The sequence below is a fragment of the Cheilinus undulatus genome, linkage group 2 (genome assembly GCF_018320785.1).
Source record: "Cheilinus undulatus linkage group 2, ASM1832078v1, whole genome shotgun sequence".
NCBI classification, from domain to species: domain Eukaryota; kingdom Metazoa; phylum Chordata; class Actinopteri; order Labriformes; family Labridae; genus Cheilinus; species Cheilinus undulatus.
Window position 1 is genome coordinate 5,825,223 of NC_054866.1, and position 18,092 is coordinate 5,843,314.

The 18,092-nt window shown below is 39.6% G+C and overlaps 1 protein-coding gene across 13 annotated transcripts in view; it reads left to right on the forward strand.

The window, feature by feature from the left end:
• Positions 1 to 18,092, forward strand: part of mecom (MDS1 and EVI1 complex locus) — a 354,218-nt gene that overhangs the window by 276,473 nt on the left and 59,653 nt on the right. For 12 of the 13 annotated variants that reach the window (XM_041803416.1, XM_041803375.1, XM_041803393.1 and 9 more), the window contains exon 3: positions 15,505 to 15,639. In XM_041803416.1, the coding sequence (XP_041659350.1) occupies positions 15,505 to 15,639 (135 nt within the window). Of the gene's footprint in view, positions 1 to 13,223; positions 14,135 to 15,504; positions 15,640 to 18,092 lie in introns of those variants that run through there. The other variant, XM_041803426.1, reaches the window with a different exon arrangement.

Below are 18,092 nucleotides of genomic sequence, written 5' to 3' on the forward strand. Positions count from 1 at the left end.
TATTCTCGTTGCTCTGAGCCCAAACCCCCAACAGTTTACAAGGCCCGTCATCTATGAGTCAGTTAGAGGTTAAAATCTCTTAACAGTTCACCTTCACTGAGGCCCCGTCCACACAGAGACGAAAATGTTATATTGCTGTTTCATTTTGAAAAAGTTTTCCGAAAAAGTCGGGATCATTTCAGGAACCACTGAAACAACTGAAAACGCTGTAGTGCATATGCCAAGCCTGTACGTGGCGCTGTAACGCACCAAAGGAGAAGAAAAAGATTACAGAAAACTGACACAAATTTTCCTTTAGTTGTCCTTCTGGTTGTTCTCCGTGTTGGATTTAAGAACATATGGTTTATGCATTTCGCGGTGGTGGTAAAGGAGCATCAGATTTTGCTGTAAAAGCCATAATAAGCTCAGTAGCTTCTGCAGCACGAACACAACCCTGTAGTCCGCCATTAATGTTTGTGGTCGGACCCGCGCAGGCGCCTTAAAGGAGTTAGGCTATGTGTGACGTAATCGTTTCAAGAAAGATGCGGATAGCCGTCCACACAGAGATGAAACGGTAGTCGTTTATGGATTTGTGCACTCTGGGACTGGTTTTCAAAAAGTATCGTTAACAGTCACCTGAAACGCCATTTCTGTGTGGATGATCCAACACAAAACTTTTGCGTATACACCTGCATTTGTTTCTGTGTGGCCAGGGCCTGAGTTACCGACAGAGAAAGCAGCTAAACTCTTGAAGTGTGTAAAAACGCTGTCACATTAACTAGAGATCAGTGGATGTCAGTGAGTCATTTTGTACATGCAGTCCTGCGTATTTCCTCATGAAAAACCATGTTTAACAGTGTAGCTGATAGACATACTGTAAAACTCTTTGAAACAGTCAGCTAGCTCTAAGTCATGGTTTTTGACCACGCTGGTGTGGTGCAGCATTCATTTACATGTTCATTTACACAGCTGTTACATTTGAGGCATTTCAGATCTGTTGGTTATACCACTGTTTTTGCACTTCATGAAGATGGGACGTAAGGAAACGAAACGTATTTTGTTATCACGTTGTATTGTATTATATAATGGTATTGTATTATGGTATTTTGTCATGCTGTATCTTATTGTATCATAACGTAACACATCGTATCCTGTCCTATCCTGCACAACGCATCTTGTCCGTCTTGATTTCGCTTGTCAGTTTGAGAACACAGGCTGTGCGCAACTATCTGACCGAAGTATAAACATTGAAGTGGTACACTGAATGCCGACATTAGACCACCACTGTAACAGAGTTATAGACAGCTGGAGCGAAGGCAGGGTTAAAACGTTTCTCTCCGTGGGCTGAAATTTTATCATGGGGGTGGGGGGGTATCAGTAGCAGAAGAGGTAAACCCCCCTGGCAAATCACACCCTGTGAACCGCCTTGAAGTCAGCATGGCGTGCTTACTGTTCTCGGCACAGCTTGGCACGGTCAAACTTGTGTGGCCAAAAAATGTGGTGGAAAAGCCCCACTGGTATCCTGTCTAACTGTAGTATTTCCTATCAGATTATATTGTACTGTATTATATCACTTTAAATTGTATTATTTTGTATCGAATCGAACTGCGTCATAACCCCACATGTTACTTTGTCATCCCATTTTGTCTCATCTTGTACCGTATTGTGTTGATCTTATAGTACTGTACCATCATGTTACAGTTCTGTCTTGTCTCGTACCACGTTTTATTGTTTCACATTGTATCGTATGGCTGTGGCACACAGTATAGTATCAAATATAATATCATAGTATCTCATGTCATATTGTATCATTAAGTCAACACCGTAGATCAGTGGTTCTCAACCTTGGGGATTGCGAGACACAGAGAGGGGGTCACCAGATGCCTTAAAAAACCAAGAATATATTTTTAAATTACACTGTTGCCACTTTATACCAATTTGACCAAATGTTATTCCTTTTTTAATCACTTTTTAACACCAATTTAGCCAATTTTAGCACATTTTTGCCACTTAAACCCATTTTTTTCCATTTTAAACCCTTTCCATCACTTTTTCTGCCTGTTTTTGCCACTTGTAAGCCAATTCTTTCCTCTTTCTGCCCACTGTTGCCACTCTCAACCACTCTTTACACTCCTTTTTGCCCATTTTAACCACAGTTAACCCATTTTTGCCAGTTTATATCAATTTCTCATCCAAGTCCACCTAATTTCCACAAATTTTTTGCTCTCAGAAGCCATGTCAGCCACTTTATAATCCCCTTTTACTACTTTCTGTGCCCATTTTTTCCACTTTTATCTCATTTTTGCCACTTTCAACTCATTTATTCATTTATTTTAAAATCCAATTTCATCACCTTTTCCTCTATTTTTTTTCCATTATTAACCCATTTTGGCTATTTTTAACCCATTTTAACTATGTTTTTAACAAGTTATTTTCATTTAAAGAAGGCTAATTCCTTCACAAATGAATAAATCAAGATATCTGTTTCCTTGATAAGAGTGGTTATTATTCTGGTCAAATATAAAAAAAGGTTTTCACAGCTTAACTTTAAAATGGACCATGGTTTTGCTGACCTTCATGGACCCCAAGTTTGGCTGGGTCCCAGAAACCTCCCCCTTTATCCCTCCTTATGGACAGCCTTGGGGGTCCCCGGTCTCTGGCACCTTTATTTTGGGGGTCGTGGGCCAACAAGGTTGAGAACTTCTGCCCTAGATCACATTTCTTTGACTTTTATTTTTCATTTTTGAAGATACTGGGAGCATTTCACTCCTGCTGGCATGTAGACAGGACTTAAAGTGTTTTGAAACAGGAAATAATTTAAGTTTTAAAAATCAAGTTTTTAAAACTCATTTAAAGCTGCAATTATGTGCAAGTTAATCATTAATCCACTATTATCTACATTAATATATATTCATTTGTCATATAGGTGTCCAGGGGCGTAGCTAGGGACTCAGGGCCCCCAGAAAAATATATAACATAGGACCCCCCTCAACTGGCTAGCCAAGCAACAAATGTTATGCCATTTTCACATATATGCATGCATTTTAATGTATTTTGAACCATAATTTCTCCACATATGAGCAATATTTTCAATGTGATTAAATTAAATTTACTTGCATTATTTTGCAACACTGGACACCTCATCTTTAAAAGGAAAGAGAAAAGATAATACAAGTTAGTCTGTCCTTTTGATTTCTGTAAAATTATTTCTCTACAATTTAAATGATAATTTCAGGACACTGCAATAACTGAAACCTTTGTGAATGTTTGAGGCAGATTTCAAAGCCAAAAAATATTCTCATCAGAAAAGTCCTAAAATCCTCTTATCCTGACAAAAACAAAAGAATCATGTAAAATTGGTGCCAATTCTTAGAATAATTCTTAGAATTTTTTCTCTAATATTATAAAGAAATATGATATTAAAGTGTTTATTAACAAAGCCATGCGAGCATTATGCTGTTATCTGTCAGAGCAACAAGCTGTCTGAGGCCCACATGGTGAGGGCCCAAACAAAATGCTGCTAATTCAGCAAACGCTCGGGGCCGAGGGCTGGGGGCCAGCTCCTTGTCCAGAAATCATCTCTCCATTGGAACGCCTGGCTGACCCCCGGCAAACCAAAATAATCCAGAGTAATTAGAAGTGAGCCGCTCTGGTCCTGAGAGCCCCGGGCGGCCGGGTAAACATGGCGGAGGGGCTGGGAGGGGGGGTGTAGGTGGAGGTGGAGGGGGGTGGTGCTGACCTTGTCCACATAAAGCAGTGATTTATGAAGTGCAGGCCACAGCAGCAGGGCTTCTGTCTTCTGCAGCACTACCAAATTACTGAGGTGGAGATTAACACGCCGCTCACAACAGGCCGACCTCCAGAGCTGGGACGCTCTCTATTTACATTTCCTCTTTCATTTCCGCTGCTCTGTTTTAATGCTAATTGGGCTGTATGGACACAGGTCTGTCCTTTAATAAAGCTGCACACAGGCTGTGAGTGGTGCTCTAATCTTTGCTGATAGCTGTCTTAATTAAAGTAAAAAAAAAAAAAAGCGATGGAGCGTTGTGCAGGCTAACTCGTCGTTTGAGCCTTAAATGAAGACTTATTTGATTGAATCGGCCCACGTTTAGCTAAATAAAATGCTCAGAGGGGGCTGTGTATGCAGAGGAATGATGGAGGCTTAGTGCAGCTTTTCTGGTGTCAATGGGAGGTCTCTCCATGAATGGTGGGACTATTTTATGTGGATTTGGCTGCTATATTTTCTTTCTCTCCTCTCTTTTTTCCACTCTCCTGGAGGATGTGCTGGAATGCAGCACACAGGCCGACACACTGTTTCCATGTGGCCCCTCGGCTGCAGCGGCTGCAGCAGCAGCGTGGAGGCTCCTTTGCCTCTGCAGCGGCCTGAACCATGCGTGTGCACGCTCAGGCTGCACATATGATGAATAATAATCGATACAGGGAACCCTCCTCTCTTTCCCGGCCTGTCCCATCTCACTTCACATGTCTGTAGATGCAGCAACATAACCCCAATCACTTTTTACACCACTGCAAAGTTATTCAAAGCATTAAAACGAAACGGGCCAGTGCTACAGCCGTGAAGCTGAACCTCAGATCAAATAAAATATGAAGCTTTTTGATCATAAAAATTCCCCACTTTCATTTGTGAATTGCTTTTTGCGTGACTTCACTCCTTAAACAAACAAGAAAGCCGCAAGCAAAATAAGCATGGGCCCATTTAAGCAATTTAACCTCCTTTCAAGAATTTCACAGCGCTTTAAAGCCTCGGCGCTCCACATTAGGCGCATGCAGTATGTTTTAAGAGGCCTTTAAATAAGTATGAAATGCTGTGAGTGAGCCATGATATAGTCGAGCTAACATCCCCTGCAGCCTGCGCCTGTTTGCTTTGTAATTTAGTGATAAACAGCTTTTCCACACCAATATTTAGAGGAAATCATTCTGGCTGATAAAACACGCCTTTTTCATCTCAGCACATCACAATATGTTTACAGCGGATTGGGAAAATAAATAAGAATTAGATCCATGGCTTATTAACAAATGAACAAGTGTTTTACATTCATCCCCATCCATCGCTCTTTTTTCATACATTCAGGAGCTTTATGTCAGGTGATTAAATATTCCAGCCCATACAGATGAATCTTTCATGTCTCTATCGTGCAATTTCTATCACGCCTTAATGTGGATGTTTGGAGCTGCAATTCACGCAGTCGGAAAGAAATGAGCCCCGTCCTGCAATACGTCAAAGAGCTAAGCAGGACCCAAAACAGCCAGCGAGAAGCTGCGGCAGCAAGAAGAAATTTCCTAGAGAAAAGTTTGTGGGTTTTATTCTTTTAAACTGCAAAAATATAAAGAATCAGATGACATTACACCTAGATGAGGTAAAATAGCACCACTGGTAGGGGTGGGAAACATATCCTGTTTGTTTTATAAATATATGGTGGAATATTCAACAACATTTCCACTATTAATGAAGCAGAATATTAATGAAGCAGAATATCAGTCCTAGAGCCCCAAAAGTTGGACAGTTTTTTTCAATTAACAAAAAATGTACTTTGACTCAGAATGTCTAAATTGTGCAAACATTGTTGCCTTCCTCATCAATTCTACCCTCTTTCTACTCTCCAAATACTGCCAGCTTTGAATGTTGCCAACATACTTAGGCAATTTAAAAGTACCCCTGCTCCTCACCAATTCTACCCACTTTTCCAAATGTGGCCGTTTTTAATATTATCGATATATTTGGTCAGTTTAGAGGCACTCTAGCTTTTTCTAATCACTTTTCCAAATGATGCCAGTTCTAAATGTCACCAACTCTTTTGGGCAATTAGGGGTAACATCATTTTTTACCAGTTCTATCCACTTTTCAAATGCTAACAGTTCTGAATGTTATCATCTTGTTAACGTTGCCAACATATAGCAATTTAGGGGTACCTCACCAATTTTGCCCACTTCCAAATGTTGCCAGTTTTTAATGCTGCCAATGTATTTTGGCAATTTAGAGGTACTCAAGCTCTTTGCCATAATTTTCCAATTCTTGCCAGTTTCTCGCCAGTGTTGCTAGGTCTTGGTTTTTTTCACCAGTTGGACCCACTTTTCCAAATGTTGCCTGTTCCTAATGTTAAAAATATATTTGTTCAATTACAAGGTACTCTGGCTCCTTGCCAGTAACCTCTCAATTGGTACTAGTTTCAAATGTTGGCAACACATTTGGGCAATTTTGAAGTAACCTCCACTTTAATGTTGCCAGTTTTTAATGTTGTTAATATTTTTAAGCAGTCTAGAGGTAGAGGTGCTTGGCAGTCGCTTTTACAGATACTGCTAGTTTCAAATGTTATCAACTTATTTGGGCAATTAAAGAATGCCCATGCTCCTCTCCATTTATACCCCCCTCAAAATGTTGCTTGTTCCTAATGTTACCAATGTATTTGAGCAACTTAGAGATACTCTTGCTCCTTGCCAATTACTTGTCCAATTGCTACCAGTTTCAGTTGTTTGCAACATATTTGGGCAATTTTGAAGTAACCCCCACTTTGAACCATTCTAGCCACCTTCAAATGTTGCCACTTTTCAATGTTGTCAATGTATTTAAGCAGTCTAAAAGTAGAGATGCTTGGCAGTTACTTTTCCAGTTGCTGCAGGTTTCAAATGTTGCCAACATATTTGAGCAACTTCGAGTACCCCTAGTTTTGTCCCCGATTTGTCCCCACTTTTCCAAACGTTGCCTGATCTGTTGCCATTATATTTGTGATAATTCAGGGGTACCCATGCTACTTATCAATTCTTTCTACTTCCAAATATTGCCACTTATCAATGTTGCCAATGTATTTAGGCAATTTAGAGGTGATCTGACAATCTTGCCAATCACTTTTCCATGTGCTGCCAACTTTTAGATATTGCCAATATCTTTATGCTATCTGTCCGTACAGTAACTATTTTACTAATTCTACCCACCTTTCCAAATGTTGCCAACATATTGGGGCAGTTTAGAGGTACTCTTCCTCCTTGCCATTTTTTAAAGGTGCCATTGTAAAAGTTGACAATTTAGGGCTCAAATTATATTTCACCAATTTTACACACATGTTGTCAATGTATTTGACCGATTTAGGGAACCCCCTTCTTCACCAGTTTTTCCAATTGTTTCCAACTTCTATGTGCACCAAGACAAACCTGCACTCCTTGTCAGCTCCATACACTTTTCTGAACATTACCAGAGTTTCTAAGCAATTAAGACATTTCTCTTTCTCTCTTCTGGTTAAAAATATGACTAAAGACAATGAAGTTGGCAACATTTAGAAAAGTGAGTTGAACTGTCTATGTTCAGATACATGGTTTGAACTGACAAGAAGCAAGGGTTTCATTTAATTGCACAAATAGGTTGGCAACACTGGGACAAATCTGACTGAGGACAATGAAGTTTCTGGTTGTTTTGATCCCACCGATCATTAGAATAACGGAGAGTTTATCATTTTGAAACATGAGATTTAAGAGGAAAGAAAACGTTGACAACCTTGATATTAAAACATTGTCCAAAGATGGCTGGTCCAATATCATAAATTAAGAATGGAGTTCCTCAGGGTTCAGTCTTGGGGACACTGTTATTTCTACTTTATATTAATAATATTTGTCGAAATGTTCCATATGCAAATGTTTCATTGTTATGCAGATGACACTGTCAGCACCAGACTCTGTGAGTCACTCTCTGAGTGAATCTGATCAAACCAAACTCATGATGTCTAAAATCTCAAAGAAAAAGGAGCTGACCCTTCCTTCTGTTAGTCTCAGGGTGATGGGTCTGTATGGATTCTTGGGTGATGATTCTCTACTCTTTAAACGTCATATTGAGCAGCTTGTAAAGACATTACAGTTGCAGCTGGGTTTTCGTCTAATCTTGTTTTTCTTTCACTGCTAAGAAAATGTTTTTTCTCCTCTTATGCCTCTGATTGATTGTGATGATATTTTATATATGCATGCATCTTCCTGGTACTTTGAATCTTTACATTCTGAATACCAGGGAGCGCTGAGTTTTTACCGACTTCTGCTTTCTGTTCCAAAAGTCCCTCTGTAAACAGGTTAAAGAGTTTCAGGTATGCTGCTCCTGCAGGAGGGATCTACCACAGGAAAATCTAAGTCTGATCTGTCTTTTTAAATTTTTAAAAGTAGACTGAAGGTGTTGGAGGAAGATGCTTCCGGTGGTTTTTAATGATGACTCAGGACCAGGTTGATCTGTGTTTATTGTGTTTTTATGTTTTCTGTTTTATGCAAAGGATATTTTAGACCCTTTTTTTTAGTGCTGGAGCACACCTGAAGTGATTATAACAGGAGCAGGGGCCCCTCCAGATTTCCATTTCAGAGAAATGTTACAAAGATCTTACTTAACAGAACAAAACACAAAATTCTTACTCACCACATCAGGGTAAATTAATCAATTCTTTAATAAAAAAAAAAAGGGGGGGGGGGGTTTATAACGCAAAAGAAAGTTTTGGTGAGATAAGTACAACCCCAATTTCAAAAAAGTTGGGGCGCTGTGTTTAATGTAAATAAAAGTGTAATGTAATGATTGTCACATCTTATAAACCAATATTTCATTCACAATAGAACAAAAACAAATCACGCTGAGACATTTTACCATTTCATGAAAAATATTATTTCATTTTCAATTTGATGGCAGCAACACATCTCAAAAAAGTAGGGACAGGACCATCTTTACCTGTCTTTTTCTAACAACAGTCTATTAACGTCTGAGAAGTGAGGAGACCAGAGAGGAATGTTTTCCCATTCTTGTCTGACATAGGAGTCAGCATTTCAGCACTAGACTCTCCTATTGTAAAGCCATGCTGTTGTGATGGATGTGGTTTAGCATTGTCTTGCTGAAATAGTCAAGGCCCTCCTTTAAAGGGACGTTGCCTGGATGAGACTATATCTTGCTCTTAAACCTCTATCTGATTTTCAGCATTAGTAGTGTTTTTCCAGATGTGTAAGCTGCCCACACCATAGGCACTAATGCAACCCCATATTATCAGAGATGCAGGATTTAGAAATGTGCACTGATAACAAAATGCATGTTCCCTCTCCTCTTTGGTCTGCAGGACACGGCATCTGTGATTTTCTTACAGAATTTCAAATTTTGATTCATCTGACCACAGAACAGTTTTCCATCTTGCCTCAGTCCATTTTAAATGAGCCTGGGCCCAGAGAATATGGTGGCGTTTCTAGGTCCTGTTCACATACGGGCTCCTTCTTAGCGTGATCCAGCTTTAACTGCATTCATGTATGGCACAGCCGACTGTGTTGACAGACGATTTCTGGAAGTGTTTTTGAGCAAATTCTTGTCTGCTGAAGGACTCCAGCCTCTCAACAGTGCTCGGTCCTTTGCCACAAGTTTTAAATGTTGTTTTCACAGAATTGTGAACCTTTGACCATCTTTACTTCTGAGACCCTGTCTTTCTTAAATGCTTCTTTTACACCCAGTCATGTACTGACCTATTGCCAGTTAACATAATTTGTTGCAAAATGCTCCTCCAGCTGTTCATGGCCCCGTCCCTACTTTTTTAGATGCATTGCTGCCATCAAATTCAAAATGAACTCTTTTTTTTTCATGGAATGGTAAAATGTCTCAGTTTCAACCAGTAAAATGTAGTTTTTGCTATATTGTGAATAAAATATGAGTTTATGAGATTTGACATTCAATGCATTCTGTTTTTTTTTTTATTTTACACAGCACTCCAACTGTTTAGAAACTGGGGTTGTATTTATTCTCAGGTCCTGATAGTGTACATGTCTTGTCAGTGTTGTTTACTGCAGTAATAGCAGAAATATTAGAACTAGAATTCTATATTTCTGATGGAGCTTACCACCCCCAGAGGTCTGAGAAAATAAACTTTAAATAAATAAAAGTTTAAAAATGTGTTTCTTCCACTCATGAATGTGATCATTTAAGGCATTTTAATTGATAAAAGACCAGTCTGATCAAAGATCCACTCACACTGTGCAGCCCAAAGACAGACGATACATTTTAGCTGTCATTTCAACAAATCAACTATCAAAGTGATTGTCAATCAGATCAGAATGTGTAGAGGTGTTTGAAGAGTCCAGTCCAGGTGACTGCGCCCTCTCCTGGCAGGGCAGGGAGCCTCACAGCCTCCTCTGTGCCTGCTCATGTTAACCCAGTTTGGCCCCTCTGATAGCAGAAGGAGCCCCGTGTTTATCCTCCTTCTGGTTTTCAGACATTTCCTCCTTTTCATGGCAGAGCCTCGGAGCCCCCTCTCTCTATCAGGGGCCGCGGAGTAATCACTTTCCCAGATTACTGTATTTAATACACAATGCATCATAAAACAAATCCCTCATCCTGACAGGAAGAAAATAGAAGCGCTCATTCCACTTGAGCTTTCCCAATTTATGGCTAAATTAAAAAGACTTCCAACAATGGACAAGGCGAGGGCAGGCAGGAAATCAATGAGCGCGCGGACCGGGGGCCCTCCTCGGTTCTCAAGGAGCGCGAGACGATGGGAATCGGTGTCGGGGTCCTGCCTTATTTACACATGATTTTTCCTGTCCTTCCTGCACATTTGCTCCGCGATTTGGTCAAACAATAGACATTATCTGGGATGGAAGGTCAATGTCACAGCTCTAGGCGTTATCCATCATCATCTGCTCTCATCAGCCAATCAGGAGCGTCCTCTGCAGCTTTATGAGCTGTCTGTTTCTTTATCATTCTGCTGCTGAGTCCGTTTAGTCAACACTTTTGGCTGTAAACTCAGAAGAAATAAAAAAGAATGGACATTTTCTCTCCTCCTTGGCTCTCTGCTGCAGGTGCATCATGCACAAAATAAATCACCAAAAATGCTTCAACTGGTTTGAAGCAATTCAGTGATGTTTTTATATGCAGTTGTTGTTTCTGGTTTTAAAAGAGTAGGCCAAACAGTTTTCTTTTAATCTGACTTTAATTCAGAAACAGTCCTTTGGCTGTTATAAAATCCTACTCTGTTAGTGTTGTGTGGTTTGGAGGGAGGGCGCACAGCTTGGAGCTTTTTTCCTCAGGTCAGTGCAGGGGCTGAGCCAGAGGTCTGAAATTACCAGGGCTTAGCCCAAACTTTGGAGGATCCAGGGGCATGGATGTTTTATGCTAATCAGGAAGTCCTATGTCCTGTTTGCTGTTTTAATTCAACAAATAGATTCATTCATCATTAGGATGCATTTTCACTGTCCTCATTCTTCTGACACTGTAATAGAACATGTTAAATGTGAATAATTCTCTGCCTCCTAAAATATGGTAGAAACTGTCTGAATATTTAGGTAGGATTGTGATTTAGAGTGAAAGATTCTGATTTGTGATGTTCATTTAAAAACAAGCAAAAGAAAATTACAATCTGGTGTTTTTAACACTTTTGGAATTCCCGTTTGTTATTACAAGCTTTAATGACATCATCAACAAAGATAGGCTGGATGGAATGATGGTGAAGTGGTGAAGCTGGGGATGTTATTATATATATATATATACATATATATATATATATATATATATGTATATATATATATAAATTTTTTTTTAGAATTCTGAATAAGGCTTTTTGGTAGCTAGGTTGTGCAATAACATCATGGTGTTCTCATATCTTAAACCTTTATCTTTAGTATCTTAATGGAATGTTGGTGAAGCTGGGGATGTTGGGGTCTCTTCAACTTTATTTCTTTTTTTATTTTTAGGCTTGTCAGTAATGTGTCTTGTAGCTGGATAGAGCAATAACATCATGGTGCTCTCTTATCATTTACTTTCATTTTCAATCTTATTGGAATGTTGGTGAAGCTGGGGATGTTGGGGTCTCTTCCGCTCTATTTCTTTTTTATTTTTAGGTTTGTGAATAATTCGTCTTGTAGCTGGAAAGTGAATAACGTCATGATGTTCTCTTATCTTTTACCTTAATTTTTGATCTTATTGGAATGTTGGTGAAGCTGGGGATGTTGGGTTCTCTTTCCCTCCATTTTTCATTTCTAAAAAACTGAATAATTCGTCTTGTAGCTGGAAAGTGAATAACGTCATGTTGTTCTTTTATCTTTTACCTTAATTTTTCTTTTTATTGGAATGTTGGTGAAGCTGGGGATGTTGGGGTCTCTTCTGCTTTATTTATTTATTTTTTTGTTTGTTTTTAGGCTTGTGAATAATTGGTCTTGTAGCTGCACAGAGCAATAACATCATGGTGTTACCTTAATTTTTAATCTTATTGTAACGTTGGTGAAGCTTCGATTAAAGAATTTGAAGCTTTGATGGCATAAAAAGAAAATGTGTGCTTATTTACTACAGTGTTGAATGTTATTTTGACTGGGTGTAAGGTCTCAGGAGTAAATATTTTATGTGTATTTAGCTGTTTTAAATTTCCCTTTCGTGATAAGTCTGTTCTATTAGTCTAATTATAATGATTTATTTTTGCATTAACAATAAGCAGCAGCATCGTTTTCACCAGCCTGACAGATTCAGGGCTTTTTAAAAAAAACTTTCAAGGCTTGAGCCCTGGCTCCACCAAGGGGTCAATGTTTCCCAAATTGTGGTGCAAGGACTTCAAATGGTCCTCACAGAGATCCCTGGAGGTCCACAGGAGGGAGATTTTTTATCTCTACAGAGCAGGGTGTTTGTCCTAAAGCTAATAGTTTTCCAGCCTTTTTTATGGATTTTCTTTATTCCTTTCCTTTTATTTCCTATCTTTAATCTTCTGCCTACCTGTATAATAAATCTAAATATTTAACATCCAGCTTTCATTTTGACAGCTATTTTCAATTTGAGTCTTTGAATTAAAAATGTGTTTATTTGAGTTACATTTTATTATTTTAACCCTTTTATTTTTAATTTTATTCCACTAGAATTAAAAACATGTCAGTCCAGGTTCAGCCTAAAAATACTCTTTACATTTTAGTCTTTAGTTTAAGTCGTAACGTTTATTCTCTTTGCCTGGTCACACTTATACATCCCTGTTTTCTAGAGCCGAGAGGAAGAAGAGCTGCTGATATGTTGTGTTTTGACGGATTTCCCACGGTGGAGAAAACGAAATCACATTTTTTTTTGTAGTGAAGCTCTATTTTTAAGCAGACATAGCCTCGTGTTTCCCATGAAAAAAGACAAAACATGTCGAAAAAAAAATCTAGTCGTCGTTTCGGTCGATGAAATAAACACTAATAACGTCGTTATCATCATCCACGAGACATATTAAACATGGCGGACAAAATAAGGAGAAAAATGAAAATAAAGGAGGTGTAAAATCTTTTATTTCACTCAGACCAGCTCATTCGCTGTCAGCTTTTCCCTCTCTAAACTTTACAGAGGCTAAATCTGAGTTAAATAAGAAACCGAGTTTTTATCTTCAGTTAAAACCGTGACCATAAAACGCTCCGTGTTTTGGCGCGTCCTGTTGTGAAAAGTTAAGGCGCACGTGCATAACAATGATGCTCCGTGAAAGTGTGAGTGCGTGGACTTCATCCCGACCTCTCCCTGACCCCTCTCACCCTCTCCCTCCGACTTTTACTGCGCAGAGGAGGTCAGACAGTCTGCGCTCCGTGCGACAGGGACGGACGCTCCATGGATCCCTCCGATGCGTAAAAAAAAAAAGAGAAACAAGCACGAGACCAGTGTGAAGCAGGGGGGCCCGTACTCGGAGCAGACCCCCCCTCTTCTTCTGAGCTATCATCTCAGACGACACATCCCGAGTGGCTGAGAGTGGGGGGGTCGGGGGAGAGGAAGAGCGAAATGAAAAGTTGAATGGCTACCAGAGGACACCTGGGTGCGTCAGGACAGGAGGGGACGAGCACGCGCTGAAAAGTTCCGGGGCTGATTGAGTTCCGATGTGAGAGAGACAGTGAGCGGAGATCCACGCAGCCAGCAGCAGCAGTGTCTCCACGACCACAGACACGGAGAGGATCTAGTTTTTTTTAAAGGAGCGCTCGGAGGGTGACGGAGCGCGGCTGTAGGGAGAAGAGTCGTCCCACGGCACCGAAGACACGGAGACCCACGGTGACGGTTCGTCTCTTTGACGGAGGAGAATTCCCGCTGCTGCCGCTTTCTTCGTCGACTTTTTATTCACACATTTTTACGGTGAAACTCCAGAGTTTCAACACTTTTCCTTCGTTTAAAAATCCTGTTTCTGATCCCAGGAGGTCAGATGGAGCCTCAACGGTAAGATAACGGTCCGATAAACTTTAAAATATCCGTTCAGTCCGGTGGAGAGCACGCAGATGAAACTGGTCTCATTGTTAAAGTTCGATGTAAGCGAAGTTTGAAGTTCTTCGGTTTTAGCTGCACTGTTATTCAAACTCACAGATCTTTATTTAAACCAATATTTATTCAGTCTTCGCTCAAAGACAGCTCGGGTGACCCTGACTGAGACCGTTCCGGTCTCCTGTCTTTCACTCGTTAAAGTTTCCTACAGCTGCTAAAAAACATTACCGCGTTCCAGAACATTCCGGCGCTCCGAGCGCGTGAAATAAAAAGAACTAAATCCATAAATGTTAGTTAAAACGGAGCCGGATCACTGGCTTTAATTTGCATAATGATAAACTGTTTTTATTGTTTGGCTTTGAGGAGGGTTCAGGATTTATGGCTCGGTCAAACGATCGTTACCTTCGATTTTATACACGGTTATTTTATTACGCTTATTTCCAAAGTGAATTATTTCCGTTTTCTTTTATTTTGAAAAACTGCAATTTTAGAAAACAAGCAGCGAAAGTCTCTGCAGTTTACCGGGTTTATCTTTATTCCTTATTTTTTTCTATTATTCTTATAATTCGTTTTAATTTCATGTTGTGTTTTAATCGATATTTTGTTCCCTTAAATCAGTTCTTGCCTCCTGGTTGTAGAGCACTTTAGTCAACAGATATTGTTTTTAGCGTGCTTTATAAATAAACCTGATTTATGAGATAAAAAAATCAAAAACGAATTCGATCAAGAGAAATAGAACAAAGGAAACGAGCTTTTAAATTTTCTTTTCTTATTTAAAAACATTTTAAAGGCTAAATGTGTTCATTTCTAGGCCATTGTTTTAATCTGCTTTATATTTTATGTTTTTTTTAATGTTGCTTATTTATTTATGCTGCTAAAAATAATTATCATTAATAATATTTTTATTTCTTAATTGTTTTGTTTCTTGAAATAGAAATCACATGTTTTTAAAGCTCTAAAAATACAGCTATGTCATTTTTATTAGCTTTTTTATTTTTAAGTCGTTTTATTTGTATTTCCTGGTTTTAATAAAGTGAAAGGAGTTTATGTTCAATTTGTGCTGGAAAATACAGAATATTTTTTTTTTATTTTACAAAAAGGAATTTGGATATTGTGCTCAGGTTGTATGGCTAAACTGTGTGAGTGCTTGTGAGTCAGTGTGCTGCAGCACAGAGCGGCCCCTGACATGTGGGAGGTATGTGGTTAGTCAGTGTTTGGACACAGTAACCTGCACTGATACTGATTAAAGTCTGATCTCCCTCTCTCTCTCTCTCTCTCTCTCTCTCTCTCTCTCTCTCTCTCTCTCTCTCTCACTCTTTCTGCTGCAGATCTTGGACGGGTCAGGCCATGTAAAATTCTGCGTGGATGCCAGCGAGCCAGATAGCGGGAGCTGGCTGAAGCACATCCAGTTCGCCCCTGTGGCCGAGCAGCACAACCTGACGGCGTGCCAGATAGATGATCAGGTACGTGGAGACACTCGCAAGCCCTCCTGGCACGACCACCGACGCAAAACACGAGCCGAACACGATCTGAAGACAGGAGGGGAGAAAGGCCAAGAGAGAAAAACACGTGTATGATTTGATTTTTAACTCCCACATGGTGCTGGATCCAAATCAGGCCGTCTGGATCAAGTGTAACCGAGAGTCATTCAAAGATTCAAAGACATCTGTCTTGTCTGCAGAGAGGCCGTTTTAGTCATTTGGAGGCCCCAGGCAAAGGCCGACGAGAGGCCCTTTGCCATTTATCTCAAAGAAATTACAGGTTTTGAACCAAATATTTAGAAGCATCTCTTTTCAGGTGCCAAAGCCTGAGCACTACAGAATGTAAAGTACAGATACCCAAATATACAACAGGACTTCATCAGAACTCAAACACTGCTAACTATGCAGAACTCGCTTCCTTCTTCAGACCAAAACGGACGAATTATAAAAAATACAGCACACACCATCTCTCTGTCTTTACTAGAACACATAAATACCAACATTCAGCCCCTAATGTTGATTGTCATTTGTGGCAACTTTTGGAAAAGTGGGTGGAAGTGGCAAGGAGTGCAAGTAAACACCCACTTTCCCATAAGTTTCCAACTATAATCTCACAGAAACAGAGGGGAAAAAGCTGCATCACCCCTAGCTTCACAAACATTTCATCCTTTATCTTTGAAATGTCATCAACACTCAGATTATTTTATAATCTATCTAGAAAAAAGGGAAAAAGGCCTCAGCACCCACAGCTTCACAAACATCCCACTCTCTGTCTTTGAAGATGATGTTATCAAAGCTTAGAATTTTATCATCAATTATGGAGGGAAAAAAGGCCCCAACATCCTCAGCTTCACCAACATTTCACATTCTGCCTTTAATGATTTTCATCAATGCTTATGATTTTATAAACTATTTAGAAAAAAAGGGGAAAAAAAGCCACCCCACCTCAAGCTTCACAAACATTCCCCTCTCTGACTTTGATGATGACGTTATCAAAGCTTACAGTTTTAGCATCTTTTTGACAAAAATGGAAGATAAAAGGCCCCAGCACCCACAGCTTCACAAACATGCCACCCTCTGCCTCTGATGAGAATCTTATCTAAGCTTACAATATTAAAAACCTATTTGGCAAAAATGGTGGACAAAAAAGGGCCAAACATCCCCAGCTTTACAAACATTTCATCCTTGGCTTTGGATGGTGATGTCATCAAAGCTCATCATTTTCTATCTATTTGACAAAAATTGAGGGGAAAAGGCCCCAACATCCCCAGCTTCACCAGCATCCCATCTTCCTTTGATGGTGATGTCATACAAGTTAAGAAACAGCCAACAGTTCTTCAGATTTAAAAAAGCATTTAATTACTATTGACATGTTTCAACACGTCTATAGCCTCTTTACCTCTATAACCTCTTTATGATAGAGTGTGTCCCAAATAAAATAAATACATAAATTACTCAAATGTACATGCATACATTTTATAATTACGTCATTTTCCTGAGAAAGAGGAAATTTCTTAAGGAATTATGTCATTATCCTGGGAAACCCAGATTTTTAATCCCAGGAAAAGAAGATAAAAAAGGGGAAATCTTGTTTCAATGAGTGAAATTTGCTTGTTATCACAGGAAAACTATAATAGTGTTTATGAACGTCCACTTTAGGTCTCTATATGTCAGAGACGTATTTTTTCCCCAGACACAGATTCACGGCCCACCTTCAGGTCCTGACCCAGTCGTAGAGAACCAGCGGCCTCGTGGTCCTGCCTGCATGTACTGATTCTTCTTGAAGGGGGACTGGATTTAAATCTTGGCTTCTTCCCCAACTCCCACTCCCCAGATTCTCACACTATCCACTATTGTATCTGTCCATTAACAGCATAAAAACATTTTTTTAAATACATACATGCTCAGAATCATTGCAATATCAGTCCTACCAACACCAATCAGACATTTTTATTTACTGATGGCATTTCACCTCACAGTAATCCACCAGTTCATAGTTTCAGTTCATCTACAGGGATTTTTCTACTATCAGTGGACATTTTGGGACTCTCTGAGGGCCTCAGACCTCACTGTAGGGGCTGGGGGTCCTCCACATGGACCTCAAAATCTATTTTGAGGTGCCTTGTTTACTTTAAACGTAATTGTTTACAATAATTTTAGACGTTTACGCCATCGTTGATGCACCTATATGATTATCTTTAAGCCCCTTGAAGCACAGGGCCTCAGGAGATTGCCAATCATGGCATAACTGTAAATCAAACTCCATTTGGATGCAATTTTTTCATCCTTGTCACCTTATTTACATTCAGAATACATGTTTTAATCATTGTAAATAATTTCAAACCTCACATCTGATGAACAATTTTGCACCCTGTGGCCCCTCAGTGCATTGGCCCCAGGCTTTTTTCAGGATTTTAGTATCCTTGCGTTGATTG